This window comes from Cricetulus griseus, chromosome X (genome assembly GCF_003668045.3).
Source record: "Cricetulus griseus strain 17A/GY chromosome X, alternate assembly CriGri-PICRH-1.0, whole genome shotgun sequence".
Taxonomy (NCBI): domain Eukaryota; kingdom Metazoa; phylum Chordata; class Mammalia; order Rodentia; family Cricetidae; genus Cricetulus; species Cricetulus griseus.
The window spans coordinates 95,364,585-95,384,817 of NC_048604.1; the positions used below are offsets into that span (position 1 = coordinate 95,364,585).

General features: G+C 41.7%; 1 protein-coding gene across 1 annotated transcript in view; it reads left to right on the forward strand.

The window, feature by feature from the left end:
• Positions 1 to 316: 316 nt before the first annotated feature.
• Adgrg2 (adhesion G protein-coupled receptor G2) overlaps positions 317 to 20,233 on the forward strand; it is a 105,321-nt gene continuing 85,404 nt past the window's right edge. The window contains exon 1 of the mRNA XM_035449754.1: positions 317 to 419. Coding sequence (XP_035305645.1) covers positions 317 to 419 — 103 coding nt within the window. The remainder of the gene's footprint in view (positions 420 to 20,233) is intronic.

Genomic DNA, 20,233 nt, shown 5'->3' on the forward strand with positions numbered 1-20,233 from the left:
TTTTGGCCCTCCTAAACATAAAACTGTTCTCAGAGTTGAACAAATTGACTTGTCAACCTTTGGGTTCAAACATGTAAATTTTCCATTTATTTATTTATTTATTTATTTATTTATTTATTTATTTATTTATTTGAGCACACATGCTATAGCAGGTGCATGGAGTTCAAACACCCTTTGGGAGTCAGTGCTCTTCTTTCACCGTATGATTTCCAGGGAGTTTACTCAGGTCATGAGGCTTGAGTCAGTGTCAAGAGTTCCTACCAGTTCTGCTATCTCTCTGGCTCTCAAATGTCCCTTTCTACAGACCTGTTTATGGATGCTGATGCAGGAAGAAGGGGATAATGAAGGATCTAGTGTTCTTCGCTATTCTTATAAGATCCTTGTTCGTTCATTGCAGCACGAGCTCCGCAGCAACACAAGTAATATTATACACGTGTGTGTGTGTGTGTGTGTGTGTGTGTGTGTGTGTTAGAATGTAAGGAAAGGGCACCTACGGTGTTTGTGAGTACATGCTTCTGTACCTGAAATTCATGATCTGAAGACATGGGGGGCAAAAGAAGAAAATTTGAAGGTTGTATACCAAAGTGTCTTTGCTTTTAAACATGATTGGAAGAATAACAATGTATCTTGCTTTTGTTTTCTGGTTCTAGAGACTGAACACAGAGACTACTGTCTAACTCAGTCTCTGAATTGTATACCTAGAATTGAGCTGAGCTTTGCATTTTGACTCTACATGGTTCTAAAACTTACAGGAAAATCAGTACAATTGAGCGCAGGTGGTACTTTTATTGTTTAGATGTTTAATTTTTTGACAGAATATATTACATGTTCAAGGTAATTGCAGAACCTATTACCTTTACTGCAGTAGAATCTGGTTTTCTGAATGGAGCCAAATGTTTGTTATAGTCACTGTTCATAAATGAGCCAAGAGCTGGGTGCTATTATTCACTTAGATAATATTATCGCCTCCACAGCAACATTAGTAGTGAGGTAGGCAAATATGCCAATTAACATTTCATGGACATTCTTTAGAGGCTTTTTTTGTCTCATTTGTGAAAGTGGATGGAGTCTATATATACATATTTTAATTAAGCCTTACTGAAGTACAAATTATATACATTGTAAGTTGTACAGCTTGAAAAATGTCCACAATCTGGCCACATCTTTGCCACTAGCTTCCAGATCCAGAATCAACATGAGCAGCTCTTGGAAGCCCTCTTAATGCTGCTTTAACAAGTGCCAGTACACTATCTTAAACACCATAGATTGTGTACATTGTTGGCTGTTGTAACATTTCATGTGCATAGTGCTGGATGGGAACTCTCACTTCTTCAACTAGATATTGTTCAGGAGATTCCTCCACAATGCCGAGTAGTTGTATTTGGCTCGTCCTACCTCCTGTTTTGTGTGGCATCTCCTGCCTCCCACAATTCATTCTTTTGTGATAGTTCAGTAGTTATTCTCCACTGTTGTCTTTTACAGATAGCACTGTAAGGACGTTTCTACATATCTTTTGGTAAACACATATGTTCTAACAGGACACTGGCTAAAAGAATGCTTTCAATATATTTTTTCACAGTTGTCAATTCTTTTCTTCTCTAAGTTCATTTAGAGTTAGTAGATTGAACATAACTGATATGTCTACATCCACATACAGCTCTAACCTTTTCTTTATAACTTAAGTTTTAGTATAAGTTTTTGTTTCTTTTCTTTTCCTTCAAAGAATTTGTTTATAGGCTCATTCATTCCTTTACAGACACCTATATCAAGACATCATTTTTAAGTATCCTGAGAATTGGTTTGCCTTTTCATTCCTAAAAATTCATTGTGGTCTGTTTTTCCATTTCCTTCTTTCTTTTGAAAAACAAACAAAGAAAAACAACAACAACAAAAAAAAACAAAAAAACAAACAAACCCACTCCTGGCACTGTGAGTGTGTTTGACAGATCTTTTGGTGTGGGTTCATCACCTGGGTGGCTTTAGAATGGTTCAGACTTCCCAGGCACAGTTGCTAAGTTTGCCAAGGAAAAATGAGGGGATAAAGCTGACAATCCAAACCAACCATGACAGAAATATACAAAGGAAACTTTGAGAAGCTAAAGTATGCCTTCTTTTAAAGTGGAACACAATGGAGTAAGAACTAGATTGCCCACAGATAGTTTATTAGGAAAGTACTCGAGTGACAGAGCCAGTCCTGTTCAGCCAGGCAGGAGAGGGAAAAGAGAGCCACATGCATGCGTCCCTGATATTTAAAGCCTTGCTACGTCATTCTGGGCGTGGTTAGCGTCTCCTGTGCCAGCCCCAAGCGGGCGTGGTCAGCATTTCCCCCTGCATTCTTTTGTGGTGACTATACCTAGGCCAGGAGGTTGACTTTTTTATTATTCAGCAAATCTGGTTTTACCCACCAGGTAGAACTTAACAAAAACACTCTGTTTGGTTTTGGTGTGACACATCTTCCCTCTGTATTTACTATGCAGAAGAAACTATTAGCACATAATATTGTCTACAGTCTCACTTTTTTACCTTGGGGCACAATTACACAATGGAGTATTACTCAGCTGTTAGAACAGTGAAGTTTGGAAATTTTCAGGCCAATGGATGGAAAAACCATCCTGAGTGAGGTAACCCAGACCCAGAAAGACAAACAGGGTATGTACTCACTCATAAGTGCATATTAACATAAAGAGAACCATGCTACAAACTACAGACCCTGAAAAACTTGGTAACAAGAAGGGTTCATGGTGGGATGTGGGGGAGGAGATACCTGGATCTCCCTGGAATGGGGAAATAGAAGAGATCTCCTGGGTGGACTTCGGGCAGGTGTGGATGGAAACATGAGAGATCAGGTTGTTCGGGGGACAGATCAGGAGAGTACTGAAAGAAACAACTGGAAAGGGGGGGGCATTTCAGGGTCAGGTAAAAACCTGGCACAAGAGAATCTCCCAGGAATCTACAAGGATAACCCCAGCTAAGACTTGTAGCAATAGTGAGTACATAGCCTGAAGTGACCATCTCCTGTGACCAGACAAGACTTCAAGTGAAGGGAGTGGGACACCAAACCAGCCACATAACCTTCAACATACACTCCATCCTGCCTATGTGATGTTTTGGGATTGCTGCCTAGCTCAATTGCTATCAGAGAGACTTCATCCAGCATCTGATGGAAGTGGTTGCAGACCTAGGCCAAACATTAGGTGGAGCTCAGGAGATCCTATGGAAGAGTGGGAAGAAAGATTGTAGGAGCCGGGTGGGTTAAGGACACCACAAGAAAACTCACAGAATCAACTAACCTGGGCTCATGGGAGCTCACAGAGTCTGAACTGACAACCAGGGATCCTGCATGGGACTGACCTAGGCACTCTCCATATATTTTACAGTGTGTAGCTTGCGGTTATTGAGAGTCTCCTAATGCTGAGAGCAGGACCTGTCTCTGACTCTTTTGCTGGTCATTGGGACCCTACTCCTCATGCTGGGTTGCTGTGCCCAGTCTTAATTCATGGAGAGGTGCATATCAACTGCAGCTTGATATGCCATGTTTTGTTGATACTCATGAGAGGGAGGCCTGCCCTTTCCTAACAGAAAAGGAGGAGTGGATTGCCAGGTAGGAACAGAAAGGGTGGGGTGGGGAGGAGAGACTGGGAAGAGAGGAGGGAGGGGAATATAAAATTAATGAATTAATTTAATTGAAATTAAAAATGCACACAACAATTCAACCACTTTAGCCTAGGCCCCGAGATCTCTGTGTTTCAGTTTCTAGGGGATGTAGGTGCTGCTGACAGGGCACCACGATTTGGTTAGTGAAGACTTGGGGCACAGCCAGAGGTTTCATGGTACATTCATTTGCCATTTTCTCATTTATAAAGATGAATATTCCTGACCAAGAACCTCTGTGAGATGAAGACCATATGCTGTGTGTATTAGCACATCAGAAGAAGCCCTGTGCACTTCAGGCATTGCTTTTTACCTCAAGGTTCCTCACCTGGTTTCTCTTCAAATGAGTCAAAAACCTGAAGGAAAGTTACTGAATTCCTTAAGCATACACCAAACCACACAACTCTCTCTCTCTCTCTCTCTCTCTCTCTCTCTCTCTCTCTCTCTCTCTCTCTCTCTCTCTCTTCTCCTCTCTCTCCTGCTCTCACTCTCCATCCTTCCGTCCTTCCCTCCCTCCCTCCCTCCCTCTTCCCCCCCCATGTGTATATGTGTCTGCTTGTCTCTCGCCCCTTCCCAGGAATGTGCATAAAGAAAGGAGTGGGTCAGGGCAGCCATCAAACCACTCCCTTCTCTAGATATGGATGTCCCAGGTCCTTTACCTTCAGGTGGCATAACTTCCTCAGCCCCTGGTGGTAACTGACTTGAAAATGCCATTTCAGTGGCCTCACTGCTCCTGTCCTCCTTCACCATTCTCCACCTGTGTCTCTTGAGATCACATCCTAAATGAAGCACTTTCTCTCCGATCAGGACCTTCAGGTTGTCAGCCAAAACCAAGGCAGGTTGCTGCGATGTCAACAGTCAGGAAGTGCTATTTGTTCACTTTTAATACAATCCCATTTCAAGAAAACAAGGTTCCCTGGTATTTGTTAGTAAGACACCAAACTTTCAGGTGGCTAAAAATAAGGTCACTGACAGAATATTCTTCCATGTCACTGGACTGCTTGGGAATCATGTCCACCGGGTTGCTTTCCAGGGCTCTGTAGCAAAGTGGTTCTGGACTTTCTATCCCCTCCCATAGGTCTGGGGACTGGAAGTTCAAGGTTAAGATGTCTAGTGAGATTGCTCATCCTGGCTTTCAGATAGCTTAGGTAATGTCTCATAGTGTTCTCACTTAAGGGAAGACAGACAGAAGGAGGGAAAGGAGGTGTTAGGAAAGGACAGAAGGAGGGAGGCAGGAGATGGGGTGGGGGACAAGGCAACAAGCTCATTCCCACTTCTTATGAAGCCACAGTTCTATTGGAGTAAGTCCCCACCCATATGACATCATTTAACCTTAATTTCCTCCTAATATCTATCTACAAATGTGACCACATTGGGAGTCAGGGCTTCAACATATAAATGGTGTTGGGCACAGTTTGGTCCTTAGCAGTCGTCCCAGCTCTGCAGTTACCCACCACTCCCTCCAGCATCTCATCTATTTATTTGACTGAAGCCAGAAAAGTCCGTAACTTGAGATTCAACCCCTTGGTTTAAATGTAAATGGGCACAGACCTGGCTGATGTGTCTCCTCATGGTCTACCTCCACCCAGCCATTAGGAGTTAAAAAGTGTGATGTCACTAGACACCTATGGGTTGGGGCTGGCCCCACCTAGAGGACAGAATGGGTACTACAGACAGACTCATTTTTTTTTTTTTCTGCTGCATCTTTAACTTTGCTAAGGATTGTGTTAGTTCATCATTCAGAGTTATTTTCTTATCAGTTCCCACAAAAGAGACCTCTTAATAAAATAATTTACTTCTTTGCTATCTTGGATGTATGAGAAAGATTTTAGGGATGTTGTCCTTTTTTGTTTGTTTTTGTTTCGTTTTGTTTTTATTTTGGCAGGGATTCTCTGTGTAGCCTTGGCTGTCCTGGAATTTGCTCTGTAGACCAGGCTGGCCATGAACTCATAGCGTTCTACCTGCCTCTGCCTCTCACGTGCTGGTATTAAAGGTGTGCACCACCACCACTCACCCTGGAACAAGGTCTTTTAATTAGGGCATCATACTGACTCCATGCACAGATGGTGGAAGTTTAACTTGTCAGCTTCTTGATGGTTAATCTAGTCCTCTATCAACTAGAATTCTTCATCAATGAATAAATTCTGTGTTATGACAGCAGGTGTTTGTGTAATGGTGCTGTGAACTGTTCTAACCTAAAGTACTTTTGGAAATGTTAAAGATTAATGATTTGTGGGATAATTTTCATATTGAGTATGATGGTGAGAAACTCAGAGTGACGGTTTGTTATCAAAGAGGAAATGTATTTTTTTTTTTACCAGCTACAGTATTTTTCTTTGGTAACTCTTCCCCTGCTAGCATCACAATGGCACCCAAAGTACAGTGAGTCATGTCATATTGTGGCCATTGTTGCTGGAATCAGCTACTTGTAGACAGTCAACATAGGCAGTCAGAGCAGGGGGTCTCCATCAAATACCTGGCTCAGCCAGTTAATGTGAATTTTGCTATCTGGGGGCCTATTGAGGCCAGGTCAGTGCTTTGTCACTATCCACTAGGGAAAACATATCTGGAATTCTAGTCCTCTTGGGGCTGTTGCATCTGCTCTGGCTTTGTATCCTCTAATATGGGGAGCCTAGATTTTAACACACACACACACACACACACACACACACACACACACACACACACACACACACACACACCCTCCTTACCAGGGTACAAAGGTCTACATCTCAGAAGAAAACTGACTCTCATTCCTTCAGCAGCTCTCGGCTGCTTCTCAGTTAGGGGCAGGGTTTCATGAGGCCCTCTTCCATCTATGCATGGCAAACTTTAGATTGGTGTCATTCTAGTTTCATTTCTTTCTCTGTGATAAAATACCTAGACAAAAAGCAAATTGAGGAGGCAGAGTTTATGTTTTGCTCACAATTCCATGTTACAGTCCACTACTGAGGGCAAGTCACAGCAACAAGAGCTTGAGGCAGCTGGTCTCATTCCATCCACAGTCAAGAGCAAAGATGTGAATGAATGTGCTTGCTTGTGTTCTGCTCAAATTTCCCACTTTTTATATAGTGCAAAAACCCTATCTAGGGAATGATGTCATCCACAGTGGACTCACATTAATTAACATAGTTAAGACAATCACCTACACACATGCCCACAAGCCAACCCAATTTAGGCAGTCCTTCATTGGGACTCCTCAGGAGATTCTAGGTTGTGTCAAGTTGGCTATTAAAGTCCACCATCACAGGGTCTTTTTGACTGTGTTCTGCAATTTGCAACTCATTCAACATCATTTTCAGCCTCATTGCTAGATAATAGCCACAGCTTATTTCTTTGCTTTTGGTTTTGTCCGAGAAACACTCCCAGGGAATAAACAAGCCCACTTCTGGCAGGGTGGACAAGAGCGGGGATTGTACATGTGTGTGTGTACACACACACACACACACACACACACACACACACACACACACACCACCACCACCACCACCACCACCACCACCACCATTTAACATTTAATGGTTACTTTGGACATTTTCAAAGTTTTAGTTCTTCTATATGCTCACAACCCACAAAACAAGATCTGGGAATAAGCCTTCTTTCTCCCTTAGCCTACAAGGAATGACAAAATTGGTTGTGCATTTATTTGTAGTAGTAGTCCCCAACCCCTCAAGTTTTCCCTGTCATTGTTCATCTTATTGGCTTGGTCTGATTTTGCTTCTCCCAAGAAGACCTTCAGTTTCTTTCGTTTCTTGACTCATTCATGCCCACATTCTTTTCAACATTGATAAAGCTCTTACTATATGTCAGCCACCCTTATCAATCAGCTCCTACTATGTGTCAGTACTGAGCACTGGGATCTCAACAGTGAGCAAAGCAGACAGAAGTCATGCCTTGACAACACGGAGGAAGAAGGTAATATCTGAGTGAAGTATACAATGTGTTGGGTGAGAAGGGATTCTGTCTGATTAGGAAAAAGAATCAGGGATGAGGTGCAGAGTGCACTGAGGGGTTGTACTCTGAAGTAACATTTCTCTAGGCCAGAGGCTGGCAAACTACCTGGGAACCTCCACCTGTTTCTGTAAATAGAGTTTGGTTGGGAAGAAGCCAAGCTTATTCATTTACAGATTGCCTCTGGTGCTTTGATGATGTCTCTACAGAGCTCAGTGGATACAGCCTACACTATATGAACCACAAAGCTGTTGGGCTTTTGACAGGGAATACTATTGAGCCCTTCTGCAGAGGAATGCAGTTTTCCATTACGGAGCCATGGGGAATCATTACCCGTATTATGCTCTTGCGTTTCCAAAGCACAGTCCCAAACCCTGTCTGTTGAGGTGTTGTGAGGCAGGTCTCAGTAATTTTGTTTCCCAGGTGACCAAACTGAGACTTTGTCCATGTTAACATGCTTGTCTAGCGTTACCGGTGTTGGAAAGTGCTAGTATTTAATTCCAAAAAGTGCTTACCTTTTCTAGTTCCAGCTCCTGCCCTGCTCTGACCTCCCCCCCCCCCCCCGAGATAAACATAGCCCAAGCTTTACCCCAAGCAGCTTCTTGGCCTATGAAATGCAGAAAGGTAAGTAACTGGAGGGTATCAAGAGTGTGAACTCTGAGGCTCTGATGCCCAAATGGAAGCACACACACTGCCACTTCCAACTCTGTGACCTCAGGCAAATTACTTAACCTCTCCAGACCTTTCTCCGTTTCTTTGTCTACAAAGCAGTGTCTTGGTCTGTAATAGGACACTTGCTAGATAGGATGGTGATGGGAGCTGGTTTGATCAAGACAGCCCTGATTTCTGTCTGCATTTGCCACAATTAAGTAACAGGGCTCGTTTTGACTCCAGTTTGCATGTTCGGTTATAGGAGTGGCCTGGCTAGGCTCACTGCAGACACTGAGTGCATTGGTACAAAAGAAGCCAAGACCTAGCTGTCATCTCTTACCAACACCATGTTAGCCCGTCACGCAGTTTTCTTCTAATCTGTTCATGGGTTCCATGGAATCAAACTACTAAAGTGGTTTAGCTTGTGTAAGCCCATGGGTCATCGAAGAGCCTTTGCCAGAACCATTTGTCCCCTCATGTTTCCTGTCACACCCTTAACCTACTACTCTTGGCTCAGATGTCATTTTCTCACCGGGATTTTTCTTGGGACTGCTTTACCACCCTGACTTGACCCTCCTATTCACTTCCGAGCATTATATTCCTTTTAAAAAAGATTTGTTTTTATTTTATGTGTATGGGTATTTTGCCTGAAGGTATGTCTATATGTGTACTGTGCCCATGGAGGTCAGAAGAGGGTTCAGATCCCCTAGAACTGGAGTCACAGACAGTTGTAAGTCATCGAGTAGGTGATAGCAAGCAAAGCTGTGTCCTCTGTGACCGTAGCAAGTGCTTTACTGGGCCTTACTGAGCTATCTCCCCTGCCCACCTCCACTTTGTGTCTCTATTTCATTCGTTATGATTCACACACAGGGTTTACCAAGCTCCTGATCATGTTCTTAATCTCGCTTCTTTCTGCTGTTACATGCACAGAAAAAAACCCAATATACTGTTTTGCCTGTAAGAATCATTATTTTGTTTTGTTTTCAGAAATAATATCATTATTATTACAATTCTGGAAGTTACAGAAAAAAAGCAATGAAACAAACAAATTTACCACCACACAGTGGAGTCTTAAATAGTAAGACAGTAGTCACCCCCCCATCCCCATCCCCTGCTTTACAGGAAGTGCATTTTGTAGTCTTAATTGTGAAACTAGGTCAACAGCTTACTACTCAACACTGCTTCCTATTGTTCTCCAAGTATATGTTGAACTACTCTCAACTGACTGTCTAAGGTCCAAAATGGCTTCAAAGTCTGCAGTGTTTGCTTGTTTGTTTTCAGTGCCTACACAAATTTCAAAGTGTTTTAGATTTTGAAGCATCTCTGATTTGGGGGTTTAGGGATGCTCAATGGGTAAAATGTATGCATATATCCTCGATTCAAAATAACTTTCAAAATTGAAACACTTCTAGTCCCAAGCATGCCAGGTAAGAGACGCCTAACCCATATTTGTAATTATTTTTTAGGATAAACCTTTTGTCCCTACATAGCTATATCTAAAATGTATGGGAAAAAAACTTAATGAGAGAAAATTAAGTGAGAGAAAAACTTAATGAGAGGGGAAAAAAAGAACATGAAAGGGGAAAAAAACTTAATGAGAGAAAACATAAATGTCCCAGTCTAGATTAGTCTAGACTCTAGAAGGAAAGGGAGTGAGGGCAATAGAGAAGAGAAACTGAGTGAATGGAATGTTCTCCAGCTTGGAGCTCAGGTTTTCCGGCACACTGGCAAAATGTTAATCTGACTCCTGCCAAACTGTGTCTCAATAGCAATGATCATATGTGCCACACTTTTTGTTTGCTAACCTTCTTTGTACTAATGAGCAATGCGCTGTCTGCACTATGGCCTCCTCTAAGAATATAATTCAGCCCCTGTGTGTTTACTTCATGGCTCTCTTGCAGACTTGTCTCCGTTTACATTGGGACTCGTTTGAATGCCTGCCAGGGTAGGCTGTCCAGAGAAGGCACAGTTGTGCCTCTTTTGCTCACCAGTGTGTGCCTAGTGCCTCACATAGTGCCTGGCACATAGTATTTATTCAACAAATATTTATTGACTGGGAATGAGCCCAAGCAGGACAGAGCACTTGCCCTCCATGCAATGGTGGAATCCTGCTTCGAGGACCGCATTGGGATGGCCTGGTTGAGGTCCCTAGCAGTATGAGAGAATGAACCTTCTTCTTTAGTCCCCAGATTCCTCTTTTAAAATAAGACAGACTTATTAATTCAACCATCTGAGTTGCTTTAAAATACAAAAGACTTTTGAGATAGGGCCTTCACACTAAGGGTCAAGCACAGAGATTAGTTGTTTAATCAATAAGATGGGAGTAGAAAAATAGGGCATGGGGAAAGGGGTTGGCACAGAACCATATGAGGTGAGCTGATCAAAGAGGAAAAAGGGCAGAAGGACGATGAGCATGGCAGCCAGGACTTTCTAGAGTAGCACTATTTCACATAGGCAGATGTGAAACAGTCAGAAGGGTATCTGGTTCACCTAAACAGGCAATGATGATGATGGGGACAGCTATGGACTACCCACCAATGCCTGGCCAAACACTTTCCTTTACTGACTACCTACTCTGACCAGCTTTGAGGACACAAAGATAGCAATGACCCCCATTTTGTGGGTAAAGAATCAGGCAGAAAGGCAGCAAAAATCAGTAAGCACTTTGTCTTGTAATTTGTGATGGGCTCAGATTAAATAATAGTCATTATTGTTATGATTCAGCAAAGCATTCCCATCGTATCCCTCCATCTCTTATTTTTATGTAATATTATATGTGAAGAGGCTTTAAAAACGTTGTAGATGAGTAGGCACCTTTGGATTGGGGAATACAACTCATTGGTAAAGCATACACTTTGCATGCTTGAGGCCTTGGGTTCAATTCTCAGTACCCCACAACAACAATGTGGCATTATTTTATAGAATAACTAAAGGAATTTATACCAGTTTTGGAAAGTGAGTTTTTAAAGTGGACATTTTGAGATATTATAACTTGGTTTTGTTTATAGGAGCTTATTACGTATTATTCAGGCAAAGCTATATTTATAGGAAGTGGGGTTGTCAATGCCTTCCTAAGTACAAAACTGATGTTTGCCATATTGAGCATTTACTATGTGCCAGGAATCATCTTATGTGTTCTAAAGTATTGATACATGTGTATGTCCTAACAGCCGGGAGACAGATGCTATTTATATTATTCCCATTTTGATAAATAAAGAAACTGAGACACATTTTGTAGATGAGAAACCCAGTTATTTGCTTGAGGTTTGGGGGTAGCAAGTGGCAGTAACAAAATTGAAATTTAGGTATTTATAGCTCTTTAAATGCTTTGTCATCTCTTCACGTACAACCACAGAGATCTATCTTTGCTGTGGTTGATACTTAGTGGCACTCACAAAGATCTCCAAAGTTATTGAACACTCCTTTCTGGGAACCACATCAGCTGCTACTTGACATTCCAATTTTGATTTGTGACTTTGTTTTCTGTTGTTTTAGGGTGGCTTTTAAACATTCTGCCTTTTTTGTCTATGTATGCACCCACTTGTCTGTATACGAACTGTATTAGTGAGTGCATTGCCTGCCAAGGTCAAAAGAGGGTGTCAGATCCCCTGGAACTAGAGTTACAGGCATCTGTGAGCTGTTGCCATGTGAATGCTGGGAACTGTCGCCAGATTTTCTGCAAGAGCATCAAGTGCTCTTAACTGCTAAGCCATCTCTCTACTCCTAAGGCAACTTTTTTGAGACAGAGTGTCACTCTGTAGGGCATGCTTGCCTTGAACTCACAACATTCTTTCTGTCACAGCTCTCTGAGTATGGAGATCGCAGAAGTGTACCACCATCCCTGCAATTACTCTTTTTAACCCTCTCGGTCCTGCAGCTTGCTCATGTTAGTCAAATGATGTGCCCTGAACTGAACCCCCAGCTTTTCAAGCCCACACTTTCCAAAGAGAACCTGGAAGACAATAGGAATGTTTCCTTTCATACTCATGCTACACTTTTTTCATCTGTCCCCGAGACTAACCTGTATGTATGAGAACTATGATTAGTATGCTCTTGGCACCCTGATTCATCATTTGAATTCTATATTTACCAATAGAATGTTTTTGTCGTTCAATATACCGAGTAGCAGAGTGTGGCTTGTCAAGCAGGTAAGAGGTCAGAAGAGCTGTTAAGAGCACCTTCTGTGGCCTTGCTACTGTGATGCTTACACTTTAACTGAGGCACACAAATGCCACCTTACTCACCTGGCAGTGTATTCAAGTGAGTCTCAACCCTTGGAACTGACAGGCCCAGTGCGCCTCACAGTTCATGCAGACTTTGGGGTCTGGTGCTGAATGAGTTGCTTGCTGAGTAACTTGAATTCATGCAGCTGGCTCCCATTTTCTCAAAATATCTAGGGAGACAGTCTTTCACTGCAAGGAAAAAAAATAAAAGAAGCCCCACACCAGTTGGAACACCTCCGTTTTGGAAAGATCGTTTTAAAAAGTGCTCCAAAGCCACCCATGCTGCATCTGTGCTGGGGGTCATTTAGGAAAAGGCAGCGTCCAGACGCTTGTGGGTGGTAGGAATTTTATGGTCTGTTTGTGAGTCCAGTTTTGCAATCTTCAGAGGACTCTGTTCAGGCAGTCAATGAGAGCCATTGAACCTGACAAGTTGCTGTTTGCCAGGTCTGCTGGCAAAACACACTGACAAATCTCAGTGCTGGGTGGGTCAAAGAGGATAGTACTAAAAAAAGAAGAAAATGGATGGCCCTGCTTTGGTGTGAGGCCAGGGCTTGATGCTACAGCCAAGTTCCCTGGTGATAGAGGAGTTTCCACTGCCGGAGGCTTCCCGTTCTGGCTTTCCCCACCCAACCTTACACTATCCAGTATTAAAAATAACTTCACTTCCGGTGTAGCTACACAAGATCATTTGGATGCCTTGTAAGCATAAGGAGCAGGTAGTGTTGATGCTTTGGGAGTGAATGTCCTTGATGAGAGAGGAAGAAAAGTAAGACAAAGAGATGACTAGGCCACAGCTGGGAGGGTTTTCCTGCATGAGGGAGCTGAGGAGAATGGCACTGCCTTCTCTGGATTTCCACCGCATTCTGTGCCCCACTAAATTCACCATTGACTGCTGACTGTGCCAATATTGGGTTGTTGATATTTTGCTTTATATTTTGAGTTGTTTCTTGTGGATTGATACAAAGGGAACCTGGAAGGTGACATTAGCTGTGGGAAAACTATTCAATTATGAAGGTGAAGAATTTGAAGCAGTATCCCACATAACCTACACCGTATAACCTGGCAACCATGGGATGTTGGGACATGGAGGGGTCAATGATTAGATTGATAGAGGGTCTGGGCTCTAATGCAGACCCCAGCACTAGGTTCCTGTGAGCCTCTGGTGGATCAGGTGAAATCTAGATGGTGAGCAGCACTTGTCATTTTTGACATCTCTTACTTATTTTTATTATTACTTTGACCAAAATACCTGACACAAAGCAAGTGAAGGGAGGATGAGTTTGTTTTGGTTCATGGTTCAGAGACAAGAGTCCATCATGACAGGAAAGATATGGGGGCAGGGACGCACACAGCAGTGGCAATGGGATGTCACTCATTTCTGGAAATCCAGGAAGCTGAGAAAGAAGGATGGCAGTGCTCAGCTGGCTTTCTCCTTCCCCCTTTCTCTTCAGTCTGAGACCCAATTCAAGGGGATAAAGACACATACATCCAGAATGGGCCAAAAGGTATGTTTCAGAGATGCCCTAAGTTGTTTCTGAGTTTAATCAAGGTGGCAATTGAAATTATCCATCACAGAATCCAGTTCAGACCCATCACACCCATCTCCTACCTGATAGCTCATCATCACCACCACCACCTTCCAAGCCATCAATGCTGCTGTCACCATCAATACCAAAGTCATGTTCTCCTTGGTACAGAGCAGGGCAAGCTATTGCACATAGGCCAAAATCTTGAGGGCTACCCATTTCTGTAAATCCTGTTTTACCTGTGCATAGCCACACCCATTCATTTACAGATTGTGGTCGTATTGTACTACAATGGCAGGTTGCATTAGAAATACTACTGCTCACAAAACTGGACATATTTATTATCTGATCCTCTAAAGGAATGGTCCTCAACCTGTGGATTGCAACCCCTTTGGGGATGAATGAATAACCTTTTTATGAGGGTTGCCTAAGACCATCAGAAAACACAGATATTTACAGTCATAACAGTAGCAAAATTGCTGTTAAGAGGTAGCAACAAAAACAATTTTATGGTTGGAGGTCACCACAACAAGAGGAACTGTATTAAAGGGTTGACACATTAGGCAGGTTAATTAAAAAAGGAGGTTTGTAACCCCTGATGCAGGGAAAAGCTTAAATATATAATTGTTTTACATCACACTTTTTTGAACTGGAGTTCCCATGATATTTTAGATATTTCTACCATGTAACCAAATATGAGTTTTCATTTCCTTTCTAATACCCCTGACTTGGGATTTTCACTTTATTGAATTGCTTATACCTTCAGAACAGTGTTTGAGAATGGAGCACAGAAATTCCAAATTGTACTCCTATTTCTGCCAATTCACTTTCCATGCAGCAGCTAGAATGCTCTTGTCAAAGAGGTTCTGAACAGATTACCCACTGTGTAAAATCCTTCAGTGACTCCCCATCACTCTGTAAAAACATTTATCTTTATCTAACCTCTAAGTCCCACCATGCACAGGATCTGGGACTTTCCTGCCTTTTCAGTGTCATCTTTTACAGTTTCTCCACCCCCACCCTGCCATCACCAGTGTCTTGCCCACTCTGGCCTATGTTTTCTTCCTTACATGCATGGTATTCCCTCCCACCACAATGCCTTTGTACATACTGTTTCTTCTACTGATCATAGTTTTTTTTCTGCCTCTGTATGAGGCTAATTCTATCCACTTACCTTTGAAGCATTCCATGACCTCTTAGGTCATAAACCACTCTCCTTGTCTAGAGTACTAGATGATTTTCATTGTAATCCCTATCTCAGTCAAAGTATTGCATTTGTTACTGTTAGTTTTTCATTGTATTTTTGACTCTTTCTTAGGGCCCCACTTACCTTGTTCTCCAGAGTAGCCTTAGTCTTTAGCACAGGATTGTGAATTTGCCTCCCAGCTACTCTGTAGTCAAGAGTTGAACACAGTAATGCATACAAAAGTGTTTCATCTACTCCAGATTATTGTATAACTGGAAGAGATTATTACTATTACAAAATGATGAACCAGATGTGGTACTACACATCTGTAATCCTAGTGCTTGGGAGGCTGAGATAAGAAGATTGTGAAATTGAGGCCAGTATAGACATACAGTGAATTCCAGACCAGTCTTGTTTATGTATATATAAGACCATGCCTCAGAAAACCAAAATACACAACAAAACTAATGAAGAAAAATATTTCCCCTTTAGGGGGAGGTTCTGTAGACAGTATCAGGAAATACACATAAGAGAGAAGGTATCTTATTTTGGATTTTTATTGCTGTGAAGATACACTATGACCATGGACAACTTTTATAAAGAAAACATTTAATTGGAGTGACTCCCTTACAGTTTCAGAGGTTCAGTCCATTATTGTCATGGTGGGGAGATTTGTGGCATGCAGGAAGACATGGTGCTGGAGGAGCTGAGAATCCTACATCTTGCAGGCAATAGGATGTCAACTGAACATCACACTGAGGGGAGCTTGAGCAAAAGAGACCTCAAAGCCTGCCCTTACAATGACACACTTCTTCCATCAAGGCCACCCTCCTAAGTGTGCCATTCCCTTTGGGGGCCATTTTCTTGTAAACCACAACAACAGGAGATACTGGAAGATGTTTGAAGCAGTTGATCCTTCCTCTGATCATCCTGAACATGGTATGGTTATGCCAATTCCTAGAAATTTGTTCCTGAGAGTTTCCCTCCTATTTTTCATACCTGCTAGGAGCCATGAACATAACTATCCATCTAATATTTGGATGATTATTATGGAAATAAATGCAGCTAGTGCAGTGATTTTCAACTTGTAGGTTTGTTTACTTGTTTTTTTAACTTGTAGGTTTGTGATATCCTTCGTATCAGATATATATATATATATATATATATATCCATTCATTACAGTAGTGAAATTACAGTTATGAAGTAGCAATGAAGTAATTTTATGGTTGAGGGGTCACCACAACATGAGGAACTGTATTAATAGGTGGAAGCATTAGGAAGGTTGAGAAGCACTGCTCTAGAGAAGATGCTAACTCCTTCAGGGAATCCTGAGGAAGAAAAAGATCCCATTCACAGTATCATCAAAGGCAAAAATATATATTTATCCAGCCCTGGCATCTCACTTGACCTTTCTAAACATTAATGTCATAACCACAAAAAATAGTAAATTCCAAGACACCAGGGGAAAGTAAGCGTTCAAAAAGTTTGAGAAAATATCATTCCGGAGGGGGAAAAACCAAGCTGGAGTGGAAATAAAGCACAGACTGTAAATGTGGTGAAGGGAAGAAATGCAGTTAAAGAAATGACCTTTTTCTGGCTTCTGAGTTGTACTGGGTTGTTTGATGTCATTAGCAAGATGATCCTATTGACTTTCTTTTATTGGTTTAGTAAACAAGTAGAAATCTAAGCATTTTACCGCTCACAGTGTGTTATTTCCTATACTTAAAAGATTTATTTTATGCTCTCTTAGCCTGGGCTGCCATATGAGGAAGGTAGAAGGCTTAGATATATTCCTTAACCTTTGGGTGTCTGGCTTGAAAATATATTTTCTTATTATATTTCTCCTCCCACAGGTAGGGGTAATGGGGGAATAAGAATTGTCTAGAACACATTCAACAGATGTCAATGACAAATTATTCTCCTAGGGAGGTTATCACCAGAAAATGCTAAGGTAGCCTGTTGACTGCCAGTTTCCATACTATATAGTCTGATGGCCAAAGAGACATCTCATTTCATCACTCCATGCATAGTACCCTTATACCATGCAATGTCTGCAGCATTCCAGAGTCTATTAATCTGTTTTCCGCTGCTATAATCAAACTCCTGAGGTTTTGTAATTGATCCCTGGCTGCAGTCTCTTATAGCAGACAGTCACAAGGATGTGTGTGAGGTGGAGACATTACAAAGGAAGACAAAGATGTTGTGGAGTATTTAACTATGTAAATATGTGTTACATTTGTTTATGCTGTGGAATATTATTTAATGTTGTAAAGGTGTGTTATATTTGTTTATGCTGCATTTGTTTAACAGTGTAGGAATGTATGCTTAACTATGTAGAGATGTGTTGCATTTATTTCACCTCGCCTGCATAAGACACCTAATTGGTCTAAGCCAATAGCTAAGCAGAAGGATAGGTGAGGCTGGTAGGAAGAGAGAATAAGTAGGAGAAATCTAGGCTCGAGAGAGAGAATGAGGGCCTGGGGCCAGAAACCAGGCAGTTTCCAGATAGAGAAACGTGAGAAGCATGAAAAGTAGGAGAGAGAGAGAGAGAGAAGAGAGAGAGAGAGAGAGAGAGAGAGAGAGAGAGAGAGAGAGGAAGGAAAGAAAGAAAGAAAGAAAGAAAGAAAGAAAGAAAGAAAGAAAAGGTAAAAAAAAATCCCAAGGCAAAATTTAGATGAAGAGAGACAGGTTGAGTTATAAGAGCTAGCAAGAAAAGAGCTAAGCTAAGGTTGACCATTGAAAACTAATAGTAAGTCTCTGTGTACTGATTTGGGAGCTGGTTGGTGACCCAAAAGAGAAAGGCTGATACACAAGGAAGCCAGGCTTATTCTCTTATAATGAGTTCCTCACCAGAACTAACTCATGGGTCGATCAAGAACTACTTTGATTCCATCTGAGGACTTAAGACTCCCCACTAGGCTCAAACTCTTAAAACTTCCATCATTTCCTACCATCATCAAACTGGGTATTAAGCATCCAAGACATGATCCCTGCCTGGATGGACATGTATTGCCCATATTAAAACTACAGCAAATGAGGCTAGTTTTGAACAAGAGGCACCCCAGGTTACCATCTTAAACACAGTGGTTCTTTCCCTGTAGTGCTTATAGAAAACAAAGAAGTAAGAAAAGGAGAAAAGAATGAGGAAGAAGGAAAGAAAAAAGAAGAGGTAACTTTAGCTTTTTCTGTGCAACAAAGAATTTCAGTATTGGTTACATTTCTCATTCTTGTGGCCAAATACTTGGCAAGAAGCAACCTAAAGGAAGGATACATTTTGGTTTGCAGTTTGAGAGGACAAAAGCCATCATGTGTGGGGGGGAGCATGACAGTAGGTTGCAGTGGGTGTGTACAGCTGAAATGTCTCAGCTTCGCACACTAGGCAGAACAGAAAGTAAAGAAACTGGGTCTGGAAGTGCCTTGGGATATAGTGCTCAAAGCCCACCCTTCTTTCCCCACCACTCATTTCCTCCAGGTAGTCCCCTAGAGGTTCCACAACTTACCCAAATCTTGCCACCAGCAGGAGATCAAGTATAAAACACTTGAGTGGCTGTGTATTTCACATTCAGACCATAACAAGTATCTAAACTTGACAGTCTCCAGCAATAGCCATTTCATCAGTTTAGCTTTGGGAGCACACACTCTTGGCTGAGCTCAGCAGAACAGTCCCTCTGCTGGTCACAGTTGGGACCACTCGTGCATCTGCAGTCAACTGTAAGTTAGCTGCATGACCATTACTGGGGGTTAGCTGGCTGTTAGAGCACTGGAGTGACCCAGCATGTGGCTTTCATCATCTGGCAGGCTAACTTAGGCTTGTTTCCATGCTTCTGTTTGTATCTCACTTGAATGGACCTTGGGGACAAAGCAAGAACAAGGTCAGTGCATGCTAAAGGAGTGGACAGACAGACTTCATCTTTTGACAGGAGGATCTGCAAAGTCACATTGTAAATGGACAGGTATACTGACATGTAAAGAACTGATGTTGTACAGTCTACCACAGTAGGGAAGACCTAGCCATTTTTTTTTTTTGCTAGCAAATTCAGCAAAGACATGGCAGTCCTGAGCTTGTGTTTGAAGTCCTCATGTTGAATTAAAAAAATAGCAGTGTTACCAATGTCCTACCTTGCATAGCTTTATCTGTCAAATTAGGGTCAGATGATAACGTAACTTCTTACTCATTCCCAGCGGGAGCAATAAAACTTTCTGAGTAAGTGTTTCCTCATCTTCTACCCCTTGGATTGAATTAAGGTGCAGTCAAGGACTTAGTGCATATCACATGGCAAATATATTTGGAAACAAAAAATTTTAACAAACTGGTCTTCCTTTCTAACTTGTGTCAAAAACAGATAAAGACTTACTAAATGAATGAAGCATTTATATGTGTGGTTTTCTTAGTTATTCGATGGGTTCATTCTATGTGTCCAATCACTTCTTCATTCCTCAGCCAGATATTATTCAGTCATATTTTGTCTCATTACTGAAAGCAAGGCATCAAAACACAGTTTAAATATGGAATGAAATGCTCATTATTGTTTCATAGTGGAGAAAAGCTTGCAGTTAATTAGGACGTGCCAGTCATAACAATCAAGGTTGATTATAGTTACTTGTCTACATTCAGTTTTCCTGGTGAGATGTTTTCATGTAAATGAAAGAAAGTTCATTTGAAGTTAATTTTGTATGGCTACAGCTTAATGTGAGACTTGCATTTAAGAAATAAGTATAAGTCTCCTTTGTGTGAAATAGTAAGACTATGTTTTGTGAAATGGTTAATTGGTGAATCATTGCAGATGTGTTTACCTTTAAGTTGACAATTGCTTAAATGCAAAAAAGAACCATGACCTGCCTTGAAATCATGTTGATTTTAGCATTTGTCAGTTCTACCATGTTGTGTGGAAGGCAGTAGTTGCCTGATTTAGGACATAAGGACTGGAGGTCAGGGAATCATTTTGGAGGTGAGCATCTTACTGTATGACTCTAACCCCTCCTTCTCTCCCTCCCTTGAGGCAGGGTCTTGTGTAGAACAGACTGACCTCAAACTAGTTAATATA